The sequence below is a fragment of the Tachypleus tridentatus genome, chromosome 12, assembly GCF_004210375.1.
Source record: "Tachypleus tridentatus isolate NWPU-2018 chromosome 12, ASM421037v1, whole genome shotgun sequence".
Taxonomy (NCBI): Eukaryota; Metazoa; Arthropoda; class Merostomata; order Xiphosura; family Limulidae; genus Tachypleus; species Tachypleus tridentatus.
Window position 1 is genome coordinate 79,245,898 of NC_134836.1, and position 22,610 is coordinate 79,268,507.

At 32.4% G+C, this 22,610-nt stretch overlaps 2 protein-coding genes across 6 annotated transcripts; one reads left to right on the forward strand and one right to left on the reverse strand.

Moving 5' to 3' along the window:
- Positions 1 to 328: 328 nt before the first annotated feature.
- LOC143233731 (bifunctional arginine demethylase and lysyl-hydroxylase JMJD6-A-like) lies at positions 329 to 16,800 on the forward strand. Of its 5 annotated transcripts, none has more exons than XM_076470286.1 (10): positions 329 to 684; positions 5,451 to 5,766; positions 7,442 to 7,593; positions 9,248 to 9,429; positions 11,066 to 11,190; positions 11,820 to 11,964; positions 13,279 to 13,482; positions 13,830 to 13,977; positions 14,244 to 14,398; positions 16,586 to 16,800. In XM_076470286.1, the coding sequence occupies exons 2-10, from the start codon at positions 5,479 to 5,481 to the stop codon at positions 16,774 to 16,776; spliced, it is 1,590 nt and encodes a 529-aa protein (XP_076326401.1). In that variant the 5' UTR covers positions 329 to 684; positions 5,451 to 5,478; the 3' UTR covers positions 16,777 to 16,800. The 5 variants fall into 5 exon arrangements, with proteins under 5 accessions (XP_076326401.1, XP_076326402.1, XP_076326403.1 ...); XM_076470287.1 differs by having other exon boundaries at positions 353 to 747; XM_076470288.1 differs by having other exon boundaries at positions 353 to 736.
- Positions 16,782 to 22,292, reverse strand: LOC143233730 (uncharacterized). The gene is made up of 2 exons (XM_076470284.1): positions 21,925 to 22,292; positions 16,782 to 19,193 (listed from the first exon to the last, which is right to left on the reverse strand). The coding sequence occupies exons 1-2, from the start codon at positions 22,141 to 22,143 to the stop codon at positions 17,604 to 17,606; spliced, it is 1,809 nt and encodes a 602-aa protein (XP_076326399.1). The 5' UTR covers positions 22,144 to 22,292; the 3' UTR covers positions 16,782 to 17,603.
- Between the last annotated feature and the right edge of the window lie 318 nt (positions 22,293 to 22,610).

The following is a 22,610-nucleotide window of genomic DNA, read 5'->3' on the forward strand; positions in this document are numbered from 1 at the left end:
CGGCTTTGTCCATTACTGACAAGCTTATAATATGATAAAATGCTAGGAAATTCATTTTCATACTTGCTCTAAACATTCACGTGATAACACACAGTCCTTATATATATGACTGCCGCTCATATTCATAATTTGATTTTTAAAACCTTTATTATTTACTTCATCCCTATAGTTATCGTTTATTAGTTTAAATAGGTTAATTGTAAGACTTTGTATGTATAACGTTTTTGTAATCTTTATTAAGGAGTTTTAACATGTAACCTTTTAAATTATGCGCTAAGTAAGTTTTCACGGCGTCTTCTATTAGCGCAGCGCTAAGTCTAAAAAAATATAACGACACAAATCAGGTTTAGGAAACCATGGTCACCACAGCACAATGTAGCTTTATGCTTAACTACAAACAAACAATCTATCAGCATGATTGATGTTTTTTCGTTGTTTGTTTTTTCAATGTCGCGCTAAGCTACGCGAAGGCTATCTGCGCTAGCCGTTCTTATTTAGCAGTGAATTTAGTAAATACAGTGAATCCATGTGAATATTGACTTGGTTTCATCATTTGTTTTCAGTAGCCAACGCTTGAATTTTGATATGATTATATCCAAAGCAAAAGAAACGCTATATCGCAAATATGAATAATAATAATACAGTAAAAAACGTGATGCTATCATCAGATGAAGTCGATATTTGGTATGTTGCATTGTCACGAGTTATAATGAAAGTAAAGCTTTTGTAAAGGAAGGTAAAATTACCGTATGTAATAGTATTAATACCTCCAAAACCATTTTTGTAACCTAGTCAAAAACTTGGGGTAATTTTTATTAATTATATGTCGTAAATTCAGAGCCGTTTTAACTTTAGTAAGTTAGTACAATCCTAAACGTTAATATTGGAATGGCTTTACTCTTATAAGTTATAACCACGCCAATTCTGCCTAGAAATTAGTAAGTTAGTGTGAAATCCTTCAAAAACATTTTTGGACACAGTAATATTATTGAAGAAATAAATCATTCATGCAATGAGACCAGACACGTCGTAATGTGAAAAATCAAAATAATGGGGGGATGTATGAATTGTCTTATAATAAAAATACTAGAATATTATTCAACTACGGTATTGTACGTAGAAAATACAAATTGCTGTGTTTTACAGAATTGTAATTTGTAAATAAAAATGTTTCACTTTGTAATAAGTATACACAATTTACAACCTCACTAAAAGTTAATGATGTAATGTTTAGAATTTGTTAAATAACTGTAACCTTTTTTCATCTTAGCTTTTAAAATCACCAGTTCTATCTAAAAAAATCTTTTTTAATGAATTTATAATATTGGTTTTCAATGATTTAGACAAGCTTGTATCATAGATGACCTGAAGATATGTTCTGATTATTCAGAGAAAGTATCTCTGTGGTCCAGTCACAGCTGGTATTTTGTTTGATATTTGGTTTTATACATACTGACTCCATAGAAAAAGATTAAATAAAGAATTACTGGGGGCATACACCCCTGCCCCTATATCCTGTGTCTGTGAAGTTTGTTGACTGAGTTACAGTTAAAAGGTGGAGAAAAGTGTTTTCAGTGTTGTTTATTAAAGATGAAAAAGTTTGGATAACAGAGCCTGTGACATAGTATAATCTACAGATAACAAAGGGCTGTTTGGTTCCAATCTGTATTAAACGTGGGATTCAAATTATAATAAATTAAATGAATGCCATTACACTTAATACAATTAAAGGTCATAAAAAGATAATTAGACACATTGTTCCAAGTTTCCAGTTGATCCAGTTCATTCTAATGTATCTGGTCATTTGCCACACAGTGTTCCAAGTTTCTAGTTTCTAAATACAGCTAGAAATATCCAAGAGCAATTCCAATTCAGTTTACTAATTGAACCCTTATCAGTATCATTAATGATAACATGAAAGAGAAAAGTCCCAGCCACTGACCACTGAGGTACTTCAAATTTAGGATAATTAGACACTAGCTAATGATGAAGTAGGACATTTAGATAGCACTTGTTTACTGTCAAATTAAACAATAATTACAACAGATATGTTCAGTGTACAACATTATATAAGCATGTAAAAAGATTAGTATGACCAGTTTAATTTACTTAATTATATGTTAGCACATAAAACTATTGGCTGTCATTGAACCCATTAAAGTTTAGTTTTCATGCTGTCTGTTTTCTAGTTGGTTAGAAAACTTACCATGTGAATTCAAACGTGTTTTTTACTCCATTATATGTACTGTATAGATTTATGCCAACTACATTACCAGTTTAATTTACTCCATTATATTTATTTTAAGTAAGTTGTGAAGTTTTAACACCTAAATTCCTTACTATATCATGTATCTAGTTATCCAGTTACAAGTAACAAGAGTTCATTTTGTCTATACTCCAGTAATAACCAATGTCAGTATACACTCAGTCCACAGAAAGGTAACAGATTACAAAGATTTACCTTTGAAAAATTTTTCATGTATCGTATTTCACTACATGACTTAACACACTTTCTTCTACCAGATTAGAATTTTTCCAGCTATGGAAGTGAGACTTACAGGTCTATAATTTACAGGACAACTTATCACCCCTTTTTAAAAATGGGACTATAAAACTTTGGTTTCCTGGTACTTTTAATATATGAACTTTTGCAACATATTAATATCTACATGATTTAGGTTAATTCCAATATTTTCCATAGAGTGTTAAGGGTCAGGATTATTGGTAATATTTTTTAAAGAATGGAAGATAAAATATTGATAAACTTATGAATCTCCTAGTGTTTAACAATTATTTTGCTGTTAGAATTCTTTAAGGGTTCAATTAAATATTGTACTTACACGTAACATACTTTCAACATTGTCAGTCAACTGTTTGTTGTAAGCCTATGTGAATTTCTTAATTTAATTTTAACCCAATCTCTACTCTTCCTATTGTTACATAAGTTTTCCAGTATATTTGTCCATTTCAACTTCTTAAACTTTAAACATTTATCCTAAATTTTATTGTATATAATTATTAGTAGGCAAGTATAGTTTTGATCTTCTGTGTTATTCCTACCTCTCTTTCAGGAACATGTTGACTTTGAACTAGGAGTTTTTAATTTTTAAATATTTTTTACTTTAATTCACAAATATTGTCTTATGTTCTCAAAATTAGGTTCTTGTTTCTTCATTTTAAATCAAAGTCACATTAAGCTGTATGCTTTCTCCACCATGGAGAATCAAACCTTCTATTTTAGTATTGGGAGTTCACAACTTTACTGCTTCCTCACTGGAGGACTTAGCTTTTCGAAAATTAGGAACTAAAATTTGGTTGTTATGTTTCTAACGTATCAAAACATCAAACCTAATTATATATGAATAATTCTTCCTAAACTTGGACTCTTGCAACCACATTCTTGTTTGTGGTTAACAATTACTCAAAAATGGTAACCAGTCTCATTGAACCTCTTATTGTTTGAAACAGCAAACCATTCTCATTCACTTCATTAAATTTTTTCCCTCACTGTTTGTCTCCTTACACTTCTAATCAATGTCTGTAATTAAAGTATCCCACAATTATTGTGCTAGTTCTTGTATTTGTTACATAATTACTCATTTACAGATCAGATATCCTGTACATTTACCAATTAAAGTATTACCTTTGAAGCCTCTGATTGTACATTTTTTTCCTCTTAACCCCTTATATAATGAGCCAACCCATCTTTAAAAGACTAGGTCACTATTAGAAAACTTAAAACCTAGAATTTCAAAGTAATTTGTGTTATAAATGTTTGACAAATACATATAAATTTCACTTATTATTTTTAATTTTACAGTCTTCCAGTACCACTAAAACACCCCCTGTATTACTATACCATAGTCTTCCAGTACCACAAGAACACCTTCCAGTATCGTTTTACCAGTCTTCCAATACCACTAGAACACCCCCAGTATTATTGTACCATAGTCTTACAGTACCACTATACCTCCCAGTGTCATTATATCATAGTCTTCTTGTACCCTCATTGGCATGTCTGTGGACTTGCACCTCTATAAACTGGGTTTCAGTACTCATAGTGAGCAGAGCACAGATAGCTCATTGTGTAGCTTTGCACTTAAATACAAACAATCAGTGAATCCACAAGAACTGTGTGCTCATTTGTTTTTGTTCCATTTATTCTGACATTAAAATAACAGTAGCTATCTTTATTCATTATCTTACTACATGTTTCTTGTTTTTGAAACTGTTACTTTTTTCGCTCTGAATTTCCCTTTCAAAATTCCTGGTTATTGTAACTGTTTTATTGACTTGTTTATTTACAAATGGCTTAAATACTATACAAGTTTAGTTTAAATTATCTTTAATCATACTACTTAAGAAGCTGATATATAATTCACCCCTATCCTGACACTGTTCCACATATCAACTTGTTACTCTAACTCTCCACTGTCCCAACACTGTTCCACATATCTAATTATTGCTTTAACTTTATTGTTGGTGTTCTTTCATTTAAACCCTGAATTCACTTGAATAATTCTTTTCCACATCCAGTTCACGAAAACACTCCCAAAAGAGTGTTTATATCTCTAAACCTCTGAAGGAATGTTTTTTTCATGTTTATTAAGTACATGTATTACAAATACTATATATCCTTTGATACTGTCTACATGTTTTGTAATTTTCTCTACTTTAACACTTGGCAAGGAGAGTCAAGTCTTAATCTCTCCACTACAGCTACAGACATTTTTACCAGTATATTTAATGAGATAGTCCTTCACTACATAGACATGATGGTCATTTTATTCCTTGTTGACAGTAGCCAAAAGCTCAGACCTGTAATAAACTAACACCTGAACACTAACTACACTTCTATAACGTTTTACTACCATCCACCCATGTTAACCCTTATCTCACATTGTCATCCTTCCCAAAAGCAACCTTTACCCTTGAAAGTGTATTTTTAAATCATATACATTTAAAAGTAACTTGTTCTGTCTCAGTAAAACTAAAGTTTTAACCTTGTAAAGAAGTAATCCACATTTTGATGATTGTATGATGTAATTGTGTTTCTGAATAAAATATTTTTTGTTACTGACTGGATTATATAGGCTTAAGTTATCAACAGTATAAAACTTGCCAAACTGAAGAAAAACAACACAATTCTTTGTTTACAAATACATCGTTTATTGTTAGCTGTAGTTTCACTAGTAATAAATGGTTGTCTTGTTTTTTTCTCAATTCTGTAATAATGGAGTTTCATCAAGTACCAACAGTTCCAAGAATCAGTTGTAATACTTGCTATCTCTAGCTGTAAGTTGAAAGTTAATTAAGAATGAAATTTATAAAAGTTAATGATTTCTATTTATGGAAAATATTCAAAGTGAGTTTTTGTGCTGAGTTACGTTTCTTTGCTTGGTATGGTTTTTAGACCAGTAACTATGAAAAAATATTTTTTTTACAAACAGATTTCCAAATCATGAATAAGGAGATCAAATGACATCTAAAGAAACAGAGTCATCAGAAGATCCAAGTTTACAGTCATCTAGTACACTTAAAGAAGATGATGAGCTATATTTCATAACATCATGGCCACCATGTGATGAAATCCCATTAATTCAGGGTGATGATCCGGCCAGTAGCTGCTGTCAGGACTTTGATCATGATCCAAAACAGTGTAGTTCAGAAGATAACCTAGTAAATGATGCTCAAAATTCAATTATGAGACTGCAGAATAAAACAGTGTATGAAACTGGGTCAGTTCCTTCAATTAAAAGATTAAAAGTAAGCTTGAATAAGTATTTGATAAAATATCCGAATGAGTGTTGTATTATGAATAGTTTCAGTACTTGGTAAGATATCCGAATGAGTGTTGTATTATGAATAGTTTAAGTATTTGATAAGATATCGGAATAAGTGTTGTATTATGAATAGTTTCAGTATTTGGTAAGATATCGTAATGAGTACTGTATTATGAATAGTTTCAAAGTATGTGTGTGGGTATAAAACAGCAAATCTATAGAATATTTGAATGAAATTCAAATAGCATTATTGTTTTCTTTTTGTGCCCTAAATGTATCCATAACTCTTTGTTTTCGATTGCAATTAAATATTTCCATATTATAACTGTTGATCTTTTTTTTTTGCATCAGAAGTTGCAGACCCTCCCCAGAAATGGTTAGCTTTTAATGACATCACACAACTTACAAAATGCGAAGAAGTGTCCATATGTAGTTCTGATACAGTCTATTCCACTCTGACTTTATATTGGCTGTGATTGACAGATGACTTGCTGATTTATATATTCCAATGATTTTTAATCTAAACCATGTTGTTAGTATTTATTGTCATTCATTTTTGTCATTGGAGTTTTAAAAATTGTCAAATGTTTGAATAAACTTTTCAAAATTATATTTGATTGATAGAATGATTTTGGAACAGCATTGTTTTTACCTTATTAAACGTCTATAAATTTGATTTATGTGATTTCTGCTATTACAAGTTAAGACACCAGTACTCATATTAGTTATTTGGACTTTTAAGAAAGATTTCAGTAAGGGTTTCCTCAAGATAGTGAGAAGCATTATTGTTTATTATTTACATACCTAAGACTCTGATGGCTGTATTTTGATCTTTTTCCTACAGAATGGATGTTGTTAGAAAGAGACAGATCACTTGAGAGCTACTTGATCTGAGAAGTTTCAAGTTTTGGAATTCTTCCTCCATGAGTGTAGAAGACATAAAATGAATTAATTTAGTTTTTTAAATAGTTTTGAGTTTATTTGGGCAGCCTGTCTATGAAAGGTTCTTTTTTCAATTTGGGAATGAAGGGTTTAAAATATAAACTTGACTGTTAGTGGCAGTAACTCCAAGTCCAGATGTAGGTTTGAACTAGGTTTAAGAAATATGTATCATGATTAAAGTTATAAGTTCATGGAATGTTGTGGCTTTGATATTATGGTAATTTGAATCTTGCAGGTAGAAAGTTCACCTCACTGAGCCACATTTTCTTTGTCAGTTTTGATTATTTTGATAGTACAGATAAGATGGGACATATGAGTGTAAAGATTCTGTAGTGCATATAGAATTCTGTTCTGGTGTCTTTAGCCAGTATGGAACCAGAATAACAAGTCTCACAGGTAAATTTAATTTCTCTTTCCAATTCATTTGATGTTTTGTTTTTCATACACGAGTCACTGTTTTCATATGCACATGTACCTGTGCAGTGGTTTATTCCTTAAGACTTTTTCTGATACACCCAGAAGGATGCATTAATACTCAGAACTTTTCAGTACTGGTAGAATTTTCTACTTCCACACACTTCTTTGGTTAGTAGCTGGCATTAAGTGTAGTAGCCTCTATCTCATTTCTGGTTCTATTTCATTAAAAACAAACATTTGAACACACACCAATAATCTCATTTTATTTGAGACAAGATACACAGATCTGTTCTTTTTAGAGGTCGTCTACTTCTGGGGAAGATGGTGTAAACATTCAGTATGCCGTAAGTGTTCTTGCAACGTGGTGGAAAAAACAAGGTCAGAAGAGTGTGAAAGGAAACTTGTCTTCAACTTCTTCAAATCCATGGACAGTGTTATATAGTGTTCTCAGGTGCCAGTAATTATATGTTCAGTTTGTTCACTCTACCTACATACTGTAATAGTTACTTAAACAAATGGTTTTTATTAGATTTGTATTAAATTAACTGAGATTAGTTTCTTACCACAGGTACAGTGACACATATTATCTGTCTAAATGTTTTAATGCTGTGTTTACTGTCTTATCACTAAGACTAGTTTCAGTAATTCTGTTCTTTTAATTATAAATAACGTGATTCCTGTTAACCAATCAGAACACAAGGCATACTCGATTGATTGTTTTAACTAATTCTAACTATATGTAGTTAAGTTAAATACAAAAAAATTTACATTCTATTATAAAAAGTAAATTCAAAGAGCATATTCTTTCACAGAATAAATTTGGCCAACAAAGATACATCAACTGAATAGGTTCCATATAGTGTAAGAAACTTTAATAAAACTCCATAATATCAGTGTAAATATTGTGAAGTTTTTAATAAAGTGTATTAACTTACATTTCAGATAAAGACTATATTATACTTTTACCATTTTCTTACAGCTTACAATAATTATAAAGATTTGATGATTGGCTCTCTTGTAAAGTTACTTCTAATACAGAAGTTGAGAACATTGAATTAAAATGATTGTGTAACTTCATCACATCATTATAGCCTGTGTCACCACATCCAGGCACGCTCTGTGTTACAACTCTACATCTTGGCAATAGCCATGCAGCTATTTAGCATGTTTGTATCATAAGTAGAGCACACCAATACGTTTCAGCATAGTTTACATAACATGTCTAGTGTATGAAGTTGATGGTTTACCAGTATATCTTGACATGGAATATCAGAAATAGCTATTGGAGGTATACATTGATTGAATGGGTGTGACAGAAAACCTTATTTGGACTCATTTCTGTACAAAGCAGCTATTTCTGTGTGGGACAAACAGTTCATAACATTGATCTGATAATAATCAGAGTTCGTTTTGACCATTATATACCATTTCTTGATCCTCAATTTACCCCTAACTCAGTGACAAAGAAACGTTTTGCAGTGTGCTATCACTTTTGGAAATTTTTTCATCTGTTGACCAGTAAACAATGGCACCAGACCTGTTTGTTATCAAAGGACACATGCTGTGTCAGATGTCACCTCATGCTGCTGTTTTTCCTCAACTAGGTTCTTTTCATGCAGTTTTTCTTTTTTTCCTGTATTTAATGTTGAAGCAACTTGTATTACTTTTCCAGATGGTGATCCTTCTTCATTATGTTGTGTACTGTTGCCTGTTTTAACAAGATTTTTATGATATGTACAGTATGTTTTGTCAGTTTTAATTATAAACCTATATTAAAGTTATTCTTATATTTTATTATTCTCATTATGAATTATGTTGGTAATTAAGTAAGTTGTTTGAATTGTTTTTATTCAATGTTGTATAAATTGAATTATACTTCTGAATTAATCTTTAAAATATTAAATGAATGTCTCATTGTTTTTAAAAATAACCATCATTACAAAAGAAACAGAAAAAGGTTCAAGTTAATTCTTTCTGCAGCAGGTTGGTCAGAGAATAAGATTATTTAATATCGAAACAGTTTCCTTCACATTGTTTAAAACATCTTGTGATACAAGAATTAAATAGAATTAAACTGTTGGTATATACTTTACTAAATATTCCAGAACAAAGGAAGCTAAGTGTTTTTTGAAAGAAAAAATACTGGAATTAAAGAATAGGTTAGAGAAATGTTCATCTGTAGCAAGAACTGCTTGTTACGTTGCACTTGCATCTTGCTATGAAGCGTTGGAAGAATATGACATAGCAGAAATGTTTTTGAAGAAAGCTATCATCTCATCATCTCAGAGTAAGCTCTCTCATGCTTTTCAAACCTTTGTTGCTTTGTGTGTCAGAAAGTTTAAACAACTTACCATATAAAATCTTGTGTTTGTGGATGTTTTTACCCTTTTCTGATTTTTTTTATAGAGTTGTTTGTACATTAAAAAAATATAACTTCTATTATTCTGTGTGTATTTATTTTAGTTATAAGATATACTGTACGATAGGTTGGTCCAAAAAGTCAATAACCTTATGGTAATATCCTAGTTTACACACGAATGTTCAGTGATGGTACAGATGTTTCCAGGAGTTCTAATGGGTATATACATATCTATTTCAGACAGTACATAAACATCTACATCAAAGTAGCTCACCATAAAAAACTGAAGATATGCAAAATTATTTCCTGTCATATTTGTTAGTAGTTCGTTGTATGCTCATAACTCATTCTATGGGAAAAAATAATTCTGGCAGAAAGAAATGAAAATACTTTGAACAGAAGTCTGGTATTAGAATGTTTGTTATATTTTCAAGGACCATCTCACGTTATAAATAGTGCAAACTACAATCTTTAAATATAAAGTGTAACTCCATATCTTAATACTTATAACTTGGAAGCTAAGTTATGATGCTTTACATGTGTTTAGAATCTTATCATTTTGTCCCACAGCTCATTAATGTTTTTGCTCACTTGACAAATATTTAGGTACCGTAAAAAGTTGTAGAACGGTTTACTGGATCTAAAATATTTGATTAAAGAAACAGTGCTAAGTGTTAATATGTGCCCGGCATGGCCAGGTGGGTTAAAACGTTCGACTCGTAATCCAAGGGTCACGGGTCCAATTCCAAGTCGCACTAAACATGCTCACCTTTTCAGCCGTAGGGGCATTTTAATGTGATGGTCAATCCCACTACTCATTAGTAAAAGAGTATCCCAAGAGGTGGCAGTGGGTGGTGATGACTAGCTGCCTTCCCTCTAGTCTTACACTGCTAAATTAGGGACCGCTAGTGCAGATAGCCCTTGAATAGCTTTGCGTGAAATTCAAAATAACATAACATTATTAATATGTACAAATGTGGATCCATCTGGTGGTAACTACTTGATAGAGCTCTAAAAATGAATTGAAATGACAGTTTAAGAATAAATTATTTTAATTAGGGCCAAGTGTGAGGTAGTTGAATTGACTATTTACAATGTATAAGGTGCAACAATCAACAGTATCCATGCAATCGTTAATGTAGGAAGTTAGTGCTAAATATTATTTGCTGTCTTTGAACACACACTTGTACATAACATATAGAGTTTGTTATCCATGTTGTTAGTAACTATTTGAACACACACTTGTGCATGACATATAGATTTTGTCGTTAGTAATTACTTTTAACTTGCAGTAAACAAGTACAACAAATGTGTCAGAGATGTATATGATATTTTAATCATCTGCTGTCAGATATTCAGAACTGGTAATAAATATTGTTTATTTCAGCTTTAAAATTAATGCAGGTTATAAGTTCTCAGCATTATGATTGTCCAGGTTTCTCTACATATTATAAGAAAAAGAACACAAACCATACATTGAGTTTTAATAATTATGTTCATGTTTCAATTAAGTGGAATGAAACAACACACACTATAATTTTCATATTTTTTGTTTTCATTGTAGAATGTAATGATATACTGTGGCTACTTGCAAAGGTTCGAAGGCAGCTGAACATGAAACAACAACAGGAAGTATTGGCTAGACAGCTGAAACTAGAACAGAGTCTGAAACTCAGAAAACCCATATATGTAAGTAAGGGAAATACTTTCTCATCCCTCTGATGGTTTTATGCCATGGGAACTGATTTTGTTTTGATGTGTTTCATGAGAAAAGTATATATATTAATGGCTTTATAACTATATATTCACACAGTCTTAACTTGTACCCTTCAAGTTCCCTGTCCTTGTCTCTGTGGTAAATCTGCAGTCATGGACATTAAAGACAGAGGGGTTTGATATTAGTAGTGGGCAGAGCACAGGTAGCCCACTCATAACTGTCATTAATAACAACCCCACCAATGTGCTCTTGAATCTAAATACCATCTGAACAGTAGAGTTGAAAAAAAAAATTGAGAGTCGTTGATTGTAACCAAATTATTTGAAGCTGAAAGATAAACAAAACTAAAAATAAAAAGGAAGTTTTCACATGATACTGTATTACTAACTGCTCTAATAATAACGACTTTATGATATCAACTTCTAATTTTGTAACTGTCTAAGTTTAGCAATCGTACATATATGTAGAGATAGTTCACGTTTAGTTGTTTAAATGTTTGCAGTGTGATTAAATTATTTTCTCAGTACTTTGAGGAAAAATTTGACAAGTAATTTGTATATATTTTTCTGGTTTCCTTTTCTAAATATAAAAATGTGTTTAGGTAGAGAGAAGATCACTAGCCAACCTTACAGTGGAAGAGTTTCGTGAGAAATATACCAAAACAAGAACTCCAGTAGTAATAGAAAATGTCGTGAAGAAAATGGTCCATGACATGTGGGATTTAAACTTTATATGTAAAGTAGCAGGTGATGTATTGATAAGATGAAATAACTTGTGCTTGTAGACAGTTAGTGTGTATGTAATACAGTCTTGTAGACAATTAGTATGTATTTAATACAGTCTTGGAGACAATCAGTACCTATGTAATACAGTCTTGTAGACAATCAGTATATATGTAATAGTCTTGTTGACAGTCAGTACCTGTATAATACAGTCTTGTATACAGTCAGTATCTATGTAATACAGCCTTGTAGACAATCATTATCTGTGTAATACAGTTCTGTAAACAATCAGTATCTGTGTAATAGTTTTGTAGGCAATTAGTATCTGTGTAATACAGTCTTGTAGACAATCAGTATCTGTGTAATAATCTTGTAGATAATCAGTACCTATGTAATACAGTCTTGTAGACGATCAGTACCTGTATAATATAGTCTTGTAGACAGTCAGTATTTATGTAATACAGTCTTGTAGACAATTACAAGACTAGAATAAGAATGAAAGACAGTAACAATGTTTGGTTCACAATTTTTTGTTGCATTTTAATGTTTATCTTATTTTCCTGGCCCGGCACAGCCAGTTGGGTTAAGGTGTTTGACTTGTAATCTGAGGCTCGCGGGTTCGAATCCTGGTCGCATCAAACATGCTTGCCCTTTCAGCCATGGGGGCATTATAATGTTATGGTCAATCCCACTATTCGTTGGTAAAAGAGTATCTTAAGAGTTGGCGGTGGATGGCGATGATTAGTTGCCTTCCCTCTAGTCTTACACTGCTAAATTATGTATAGCTAGCACAGTAGCTTTGTGCAAAATTTAAAAACAATCTTATTTTCCTTTATACAATGTATTTCTGTTTCAACTATAACTATTATGCTAGATACAGTATAGTATGTTTTTTTTTGTCATAGGTTATTTATTTAATTATTGTATATGTTTTTCCCATCTCATTTTTTATTTATTGCTTCTAAAGAATGGCTGTAAGCAGTTGAAATTTTTTTGTTCACTTTTAATTACCATTTGTTTCACATCAAATGGTAATATATAGTTGTTTTTCTTCCCTTGCTAATAAATAACGTTTATAATCTCCACCTGTTGAAGTAGTGATTTGCATGATGTATTGTTGTTTTTAATGTGATTTATACATCCATTTTAACCTGCTTGTTGTTTCAGTTGTTGTGATCACATGCAAAAGAATTTCTAGACATTTTTCAGTACTCTGATTTATTCTACATATTGAATTTACTTCTCAGATGAATGTTTTTGTGCCAAAATGTTTATTTAATAATAAAAAAAAATATTTTATTGTTGCAATACCTGCTGGTTATTTTGATCTTTCTTTAGGAAAGAAAAGAGTGACATTAAGGAAATTGGTTCCTAATTCTATAGAGTGGGCACGGCTCAAAGCCGATTTAGATATGACTGTGGAAGAATTCATCAACTCCGTTGTAAACAATGAATCAGAAAACCGATACTTATTTGACTGGAGTTTACCTCTGCACTGCCCAGAACTAGCAGACCAATTGGTAGTCCCAGATTATTTTAAAGGTATCAAAAATAAGGAGCTTCTTTATTTGCAAATGTTTTTACAGAGTGGTATCACTTTCAGTACACCAATTATTAAGATATATATTTTGGTTTACATAAAAACAACATTCATATTATAAATTAATATATTTGTTTTTTAAAAGTTAGTATATAATTTATATTTTATTTTTTAAAATTGTTTATTTTGGAAATTTTTTACAAGAATGTGAAAGAATTTTTTCATGTTTCAAATAATATTTGTCCATTATTATAAATATTAATTAACTGGAAATAAGTTTCAATGAATTCAGTTGTACAGTATGGAATACTGTGAAAGCTAAACATTTTAGTTTTGTTTATAATTTCAGAAGACTTTTTAAAGCAAACCACTCCTGGTTCACTGTACAGGGACAGTTGGCCTAGTCTCTTTGTTGCTCCGGCTGGAATAACCAGCGAACTTCACGTCGATGCATTTGGGTCAAATTTCTGGATGGCATTGTTTGTTGGTCAGAAACGGTAAGCGACTAAAATGTCGGTGAAAACTAATGGTCTAAAAATCTTTCTATATAAAAATATTTGCTGGTCAGAGAATTGACACTGTAATGGTTGCAAATAAAAGCACACTGCAGCATTATTTTACTAAAACACATGCTGAAGACTTATCAAAAGGTGTGGGTTTTCTTTCATCTTCTGTGCTTTTCATATTCTGTAGTATTTGAAGAACAGTTTTTGCTGTAGCAGTGTTTTGTTTAAAGAGATAATGTTTGTTTGATTTTTATCAGCTGGACATTCTTCCAAGAAGAGGACACAGCTAAACTTTACCCAAGATTCTTTCATTCATTAGATCCTGCCTTTGATGTAGACCTTTCTGACCCACGACTGGATGAGTTTCCTCTTTTAGGTCTTGCACAGCCAATCGAGTGCATATTACAGCCAGGTTCGTTAACATATAATACACATTTGTAAGTGCTTTATTGTGTGGTAATAACAGTAATGTGAAGTAAAGACACCTATGTTTCTGGTTACATTGGTACATGATTTATCTTTAGCCCATCTTTTTGTAAAATTATTATTCTTGTAAAAATTATGCCATTGTTCTGACAGTTTTGAACTATAAACATTAGAGGAAGATCAATGTATTCCCAGCATTGTATTATGTAACAGAAATACGAAATCATTGGCAAACATTAACAACTGTTTGAGAGTAACAGCTGCCACTAGTTAGAAACTATATGGGAATTCTTTCATATAGTGAGAAAGGTATTACAGTGGAATGTCTCCAAAACTTTTTAATATCCTTCATCTGCGTTAACAGACTTAGGAAAACTGGGATTGCCCAAATTTTATCTTGTTTTTTAAATCACAGTTAGAAACAGTAAAATGTTAAATTTTCCAAGTTTCTTTCTATGTCAACATCACTTTAACACGTATGGTTTGTTATTGCACATGGTTCCTTTAAATTTTAACTTGAATCATTTTGAAGACTGGTAGGTCACATGGTTCAGTTTCATCTATCTCTGCTACATTTTCTTAACCTAATTTTTCAGTATGCAAATGAGGTAACCCTGGTTACTGCAGTCATGAAAATAACAACATTCCTGGGGTTTATACAATTTCTTGACCATTTAGTTTTTGATTTTCAAAGGCCTTGTAAAGTCTGTGAATTATAATAAAACCTATTATGTCAGTGATACATATTTAATATTTCATATGAAAATAGAATTTAAAAAATTATATTTGTCTCTGATATGGAAAACCAAAGTACAACAGTGTAAGACTCAATGATACAACTTCCACAAAACACTTTATCACCATGCTACCCATTGTGCATGAAAAAAAGGAAATAACCAGTTTTTTTTGTAGTAGATCATATAATAGTTAAAAAGAACAATGAAACAATAGTCTAGGGTGCATGCGAGGTCTAAGGACCAACCCCCCCCCCCCAAAGTTAGTCATAATGTTATCTTGCTGTCAGTATAAATGGTTTCTGTTCATAATACATACTATTACACTTGATGTATCAGATTAATTAGCTGCTAAACAATAACAACGTTGATAAATGTAGTGTAGTAAACCTGCAGTACACTTTGTACCTATTTCTTAACCTAACTTTATTTCAGGTTACTTAATTATAGTAGCTAAAATGTATAAATTGATGGATATAAAGACATATGGTTTGCTTGTTTATTGAATTTGTATAAAGAGGGTTATCTGTAATGTAAGACCAGAGGGAGGGCAACTCGTCATCACCACCCACTACTAACTCTTGGGCTACCCTTTTTACCAACAAATAGGGGGAATTGATGGACCAATCAGCTGAAAGAGCAAGCATGTTTGGTGTGACAGGATTCGAACCCACAACCCTCTGATTACAACTGAAGCATCATAACCACCTGGAAATGCTAGGTCCATGGAAGTCGCATCAAAGTGTAAGATCATATCCATCACAACATTGTAGAAAACACAAATTTCTTTTGGCCCAAACTATCTTCCTACTCCAATACTATCACTAGCTGACAAAATGATAAACACCAAATTGTACATTCTTGACAAAACAGTTTTTATAAAGAAGGCTTAGCCTCAGTAGATACAACTTCTAAATGAGCTTTAAAAAGCATGAAAGTTACATTAATGCTAAATTATTGACAAAAGTATCTTGTCTGCAACTGGAATATAATTTCTGTTGAAACCAAGCCAAATTTGTTGTCTAGCATAAACTGTGTGTAGCCAACACTCTCAAATATACTTTAATATTTTAATAAGAACTTATTATCTACATTTAAATCACAGTTATAGGTGTTTACATTTTTTTTTCTCGCAAACCATAATTGTTTACATAACATGCTGTCACAAGAGAAACGTTGGAGTTAAAATTTGATTCATACTTTGTGGGTCATCTACCACAATCTATTTCTGCTGGAGTCATGGGTGCATTATTGGTGTGACAGTCAAATTTTATTGTTCACTAGTAAGCGTGCAACAGGTACTATGGAGTAGCTCTTCTTTAAGGTATCTTTTCAAAATTAGATTTCTAATGTAAATGGCACTGGTGTAGCTTTATAATTAAAGTTGCATGTTTCTTAAGGTGATGATGAATAATGTATAACTATTATTATTATTACAGGCGAGCTGTTGTTTGTTCCAGCTTCTTGCCCCCACAGAGTTGAAAACTTAGAAACATCCGTTGCAGTTTCTTCTAATTTTGTAGATGAATCAAACATCTCTCTGGCTAGAACAGAGCTAGAAATTAATAGTCTGATTGATGCAAGAGCCAAGGATGTATTAGCACAGTTTGAACTGAATGGATGGATTTAAATAAATAACATGTTATAAGTGGAACCTTTATTTCATTTAAACTCTTTACAAATACAAACTTCATAAAGCATGTTCTAAAGTTGTTCTCTTATCACAATATTTGAGAATCTACATTTATGTACAACATTCACCAGATGATTTGAATGCTCTGTAATCTCTGCAGAAACAAAAACTAGACTTATCAGGAGACATTAACAGTTTTATATGCTGTGTGGTAAAGAGGAGTTATTTCCAATGGCCAGATCTCACTTTCTCAATTTCAAAACTGGGACATTACACAAAACAATTATACATGTAAATAATTTACAAAGAATTTATTTCTTTAAAAGTTAGTATATACACTTGCAGACCTTTATACATATCATTTTGGATAATTTTATTTTGTGTGGAAAACAACAATACTGTTCTCCACTTTGGGACATTATCTCTTCAGACTTTATATCTTTGTGCAAAAATGCAAGAACTGTTTCATCAATATTAAAATAGACCAGTTTTCTGTACCATAAATTGGTTTAGATACTGTCTTGTCCCCATTAGGGGAACAAGATAATTTTGAAAGCAAGAACTGGAAAAGAAAGCACCATCTGAATGTAAACAGTACATGTACACTATAACCATATGTACACATAATATGGTGTTTGCTTAATTCGAGAAAATTATTTATAATAGCAACATTCAAATGGACAGGGTTACACTACTCTCTTATCAGACATCTTTGGCTAAATTATTTACACATTGATGGTTACCATCTTGCCTGAAAATACAACTATTTCATAATCAAACATCTTATTAAAGTATTACACTGTACAGTCTCTACCCCTACATCTTCAGACTTTTTGTCCTCCATCTTCTCCCATTTGTATCTCTGAATTGTCTGACTGGATACAGGAAACATCTTCAGATAACAGAGGACAAGATGGAGAATTATGTTCCACTTCCTTAGATACAGGATCATTGATGTCAACACCCACAAATTTGTTAGCATTGCTTCTGTCTTTTGGTTGTATCTCTTGCGACTCCCCCTGTACCTTCTCTTCACCAGACGACTCTTGTTGCTCTGTTAAAGTTCCTTCTTCAATCTCATCAACAGTGCATTTTACTGCATCTTTCTCCTTATACACCATCAAGTGCAAGTTTTCTGTTGTACATGTCTGCTGAAGTCCTGAAATTGCCTGTTCTGTTTCTTCACTTTGTCCCCGTGGTATATCAACACTCATTGAAGGTTCCTCATTCATTCCATCTGTTAACTTGCTTTCTGTAGTTGTCTCTTCCATTCCTTCACTTTGTCCCAGTGGTCCATCAACATTCATTGAAGATTCCTCATTCACTCCATCATCTGTTCCATTCGTTGTTTGTCCCAACTTTCCACCTCCTTCCACTTGGACATCATCAACAGTAAAAACTTCTTTGTTCTCTTCATCCATCTTTATCTCCTCACTGTCATCTTCTTCATTTGTGACTTCCATTTCTTCCTCAATATTAGGTTGCTGTTCTGTAGAATTACTCGTTTTTTCTATACTAGCTTCTAATGTTTCTTTAGGTCCAATTTCATTCTTAGGTGACGTAACTTTTGCATCAAGCTGAGAAATAGCAGCTTGTATTTTATTTACAACAGCTTTCCGTGCTTTCCGTATGTTTTCTTCCCCATGAGTATCAATGTTATCTAACCTTAACATACACCTAGTAAGCATTTCATCTAGATATCGGTAATTTTTATCCTTTGCTGTTCCACTGAATTCTGAAACTTGTTTTTCAAGAGTTTCGAGTTCCTTCTGGATTGTTAGGATCTGTTCTGAAGGATCTACTGGCTTACTAACTTGAGAGGAAGTGTGTTGGCAACTGGCATTAGCACCTCCATGCTGCTGGTCTACTGGTGACTTCTTTTTTTCTTGACTGTTAATGTTACCTAATCTGTCTATATGTAAAGATTCCTTCTTTTTCTTATGGGGTGATAAGCCATTAAGTTTCAGTAGCTTTGGCTTAATTTCCTCTGAATCTGATTCAACGGTAACTGGAACATGACGAACTACTGTTTTCCCTGTCTGTTTGCAGTCATTCTCAATTAAGTTGTGTTTTTTACTGGTCTGCTTCAGACCAGAAATTGTTTGAGAATTTCTCCAGTTTTCTGTGTTGAATAATGGATCCTGGTAGATATTTTGAAAGTAATTACATTGTGGTCTCAAGCCTAACTGTGTACTAGACACCAGAGGATCTGGTTCTAATGACACTGAAACATGATGTACTTTTGGTTCAGACTTCTCAGTGCAAGAAGATTGGGCAGATGGCGATTTTTCATGTGTAACTTTAATGGGTATACTGTTCACTCCACTCATACCAGATCCATGGGGATGTCCAAAACGTGGTTCTACTGAACCACCTCCACCTTGCCACCAATCTGGATGGTAACCTTCATTGACCTGCAATTCAGTTTTTAAATTATCTATTAGTGATATTTTAAAACTTAAAAAATTAAGAAGAAAATACTTACACAACTGGCAAACCCACAATAAGTTTATACTTACTGCACGTGCATAAACTAAACAAGTTATCACCTGTATCAGATACTTGCTTATTTGTTACCATTCGTTTGAACCAGTCCACTATAACCCTTTCAAAAAATATTTTGATTAGTGAGTGAACCCTTCTGTTTTTATAATAGTGTACATTAAAACTTTTTTGCAAGCTACGTTTAATTACAGAGTTTAACACACCACCAAGATCATTATCCCTGCCATAACATCAGATGAGCTTCCATCAATATTATTTATCCAATTATATTATAAACAAATACTTTACCCTGTAATAACTAAATAAAAATAGACCATTTTCCAAATATTAAACCAACACTAGTTAAAGCTAGAAATACATGCAATCTTTGACATTTTATTAAATACACGTGTCTATATCATTAGTATAAATGACCATATTCTGTTAATCAACAAATTTCAGTCCTTGACTTCTGTAGACAAGAAACTATTGATAGGAAGGAAAACAAAAGGTTCAGAGAAGGACATGGGTGATAAGAAGTTTACAGGTGGTTCTTTGACATCTGGATAGAATAGTCTGTGGAACAAAAGAATCAAATTATGATACCCAGGGGTACAGGAGAAGGATATACCTGATCGAGTAGGATATAGTAGTAAAGGGGGCTAGCAGAAATATAGTTTTTGTGGTGCATGTAGGAAAAGACAGGTCTGAGGGGTTGATAAGGTATTTATAGTAAAAGGCCATAACTTAATTTTATCACTGATACTGCTCAGAATTAACTGTGGGGATGAAGTTAAAAGTTAGTAATTTGGACTAAATGTTAGGCTTTGGTTAATATGTAAGGATGAGCAGATGGACTGGCTGGAAATAGTTATATCAGTTCAATGGAAGAGATTTTTTAGAATGGATGGTTTACATCTAAACAGGTTATGGGCTAGCTTGTTACAGTTATTAACACAGCTGTCAGGAAAGTTTTAAATTAGAACTAGACAGGTAAGGGCCAGGAAAAGAATAAATACAAAAATAATAAGAAACACAATGGTTAACATAGGAAGTGTATACAGTAGTAATGTAGATAGGTTTAATTGTTACTATTCTAAGGTTTGAAGCATAAGAAAAAAATGGATGACTTCAGAGCTCTGGTAGGAATGGAAGATTTTGATATAAGAGTGATAACCAAAACATGGTTAAACTTCATAAATTATTTTGATGACAGAAGTTCCATTGAAATACAGGGTTACAGAATATATGAGAGTATTAAATAGAGGGAAGGAGTGGATTTTTATGTGAAATGTGAGATACATCCTGTTGAAGATAACAGCAAGGAGGTTGAATCCATTTGGGTTTCTGTTAGTGGGTGTAAATGAAAAAGCTTTCAGTTGGAATATGTTACAGACCACCAGATGAAAATGATTTGCGAGAAACTTTAAAATGAAATTAGTATTTCAGCTGTTAATGAAGTCATAATTATGGGCAATGTTAATTTTGGACATGTAGACTGGGATATGCTAAGAGTAAAACCATAAGAGAGAAAGGTTTTTGGAAACTGTTCAAGATAGATTTCTTCATCAATTAGTCAAGGAACCTACTAGAAATAATATTTTAGATTTATTGATAATTTCAAATATAGAAATGGATAATCAGATGGAAAGTGAAATGCAACTACACGTGGTAACCACATTTTGGTTACAAATTCGAAAAGTATTTTTAAAGAATGTGACAAGAATTACTCGTTGTGGATCACACAGCAGAGTTGTTTGGAGACACTGATCTGATATAGAAAAGTTTTAAATATGTGATAAACACATTCCTTACAGAAAGAAAAGGATAACTAAGTAAAAAATCGAGTTGGTTCTGAAAGTTTTAAGAGAAAAAAATTAGAGAAAAGCATAAATTATAGACATGTACTGATATGAGAAGAAGCTTAGAATATAATATAATGTCAAGAAAGTTGATGAAACAGGAAAGTAGGACACTAGAAATGATGTGTAAGAAAAGGTTGGCTGAAAGCGTAAAGTTAAGAGCAAGAATTTCTTTAGAAGATTAATCAAAATGTTAAAATGGGGGTAAATCCCATGAGGGATGACGAAAGAAGGTTAGTATCTGATGATTATGAGATGGCTAGGTTATTAAATTTTACCTTTTCTTCACGTTTTTACTAACAAAGATTTAAGCAGCAGGTTAGAAAGCTTGAATCAACGCCCATCATATTTAATTATGAAGAATCTTACTTGTTACGTAAGTCAACACTACAAAAACGACCGCCTACATTCTAAAATAGCGTACTTTTAAGAGTTAATTTGATTTCCTCGGAGTTCAAACTTCATGTTCAGAACTGACTTAAACAGTAATTACAGACCTTCAATACTAAAATATACAATAAGAAATATTAATATAAATCGTAGGTACTTGTAAGATTAATATTTAAATTAACAGACCTACAGCCACTTCAGTAGATTAAATAATCGGATTTCACTCGCTGTGTTTCAGTTATAATTTCAGTTATTTTTAAATGGAATTTGGAAGTTAATGTAGTGCTATTTAAAAATACTTTAACGGTGGTTCTAATACATAAATCTAAAATGTGACTTCCTGACAGCGTCTGATACTGAATTTCAAGTCAATTTTAATAATTATTTATGAAAATAGTTAATTACTTACCGAGGGCGTAGCACCATACCAACTCGGCCACGCTACCCCATATCTTAAAGGGTCGGTATTATAAAACATTTTGCATAAATAATCGTTTTCTTCTGTTTTAGAAGTTATTGTAGTATTACAATATGTATAGTTTTTATCTACAACAAATGGCTCTTCTAATAACGAACAGTCGTCAAACGTAGATATTTCTCTATTCTTGAATGGTGAACCCCTTCTCATCTTATATAATAAACCATCCACCAATCTCGAACTTTCCGATCTTTCTAGAAATGTATTATCATGCTACACATTCTACCTCAGCACTGCAGTAGAGTGTTGAGGAATTTTCTAGACGGAACTAACGTCATAAGCAGTTCGTCCAATCAAAACAAAATCCTGTTAGATAATATTTCCTCTGGTAATTATAATATATATATATAATTTTATTTTTCAAATAAATGTAAAAATAAACTAAACTGTTACACACAAATAAACTGCTATAATTGTGACGTATATGTTCATGATATTGTAGCCGAGAGTTCACGGTGTTATGAGTTGTTACTGACGCGACAAATTCGATAGCAGTTTGTCTCGCAATGTTGGCCCGGCATGGCCTATCGCGTAAGGCGGGCGACTCGTAATCCGAGGGTCGCGGGTTCGCGCCCGCGTCGCGCTAAACATGCTCGCCCTCCCAGCCGTGGGGGGTG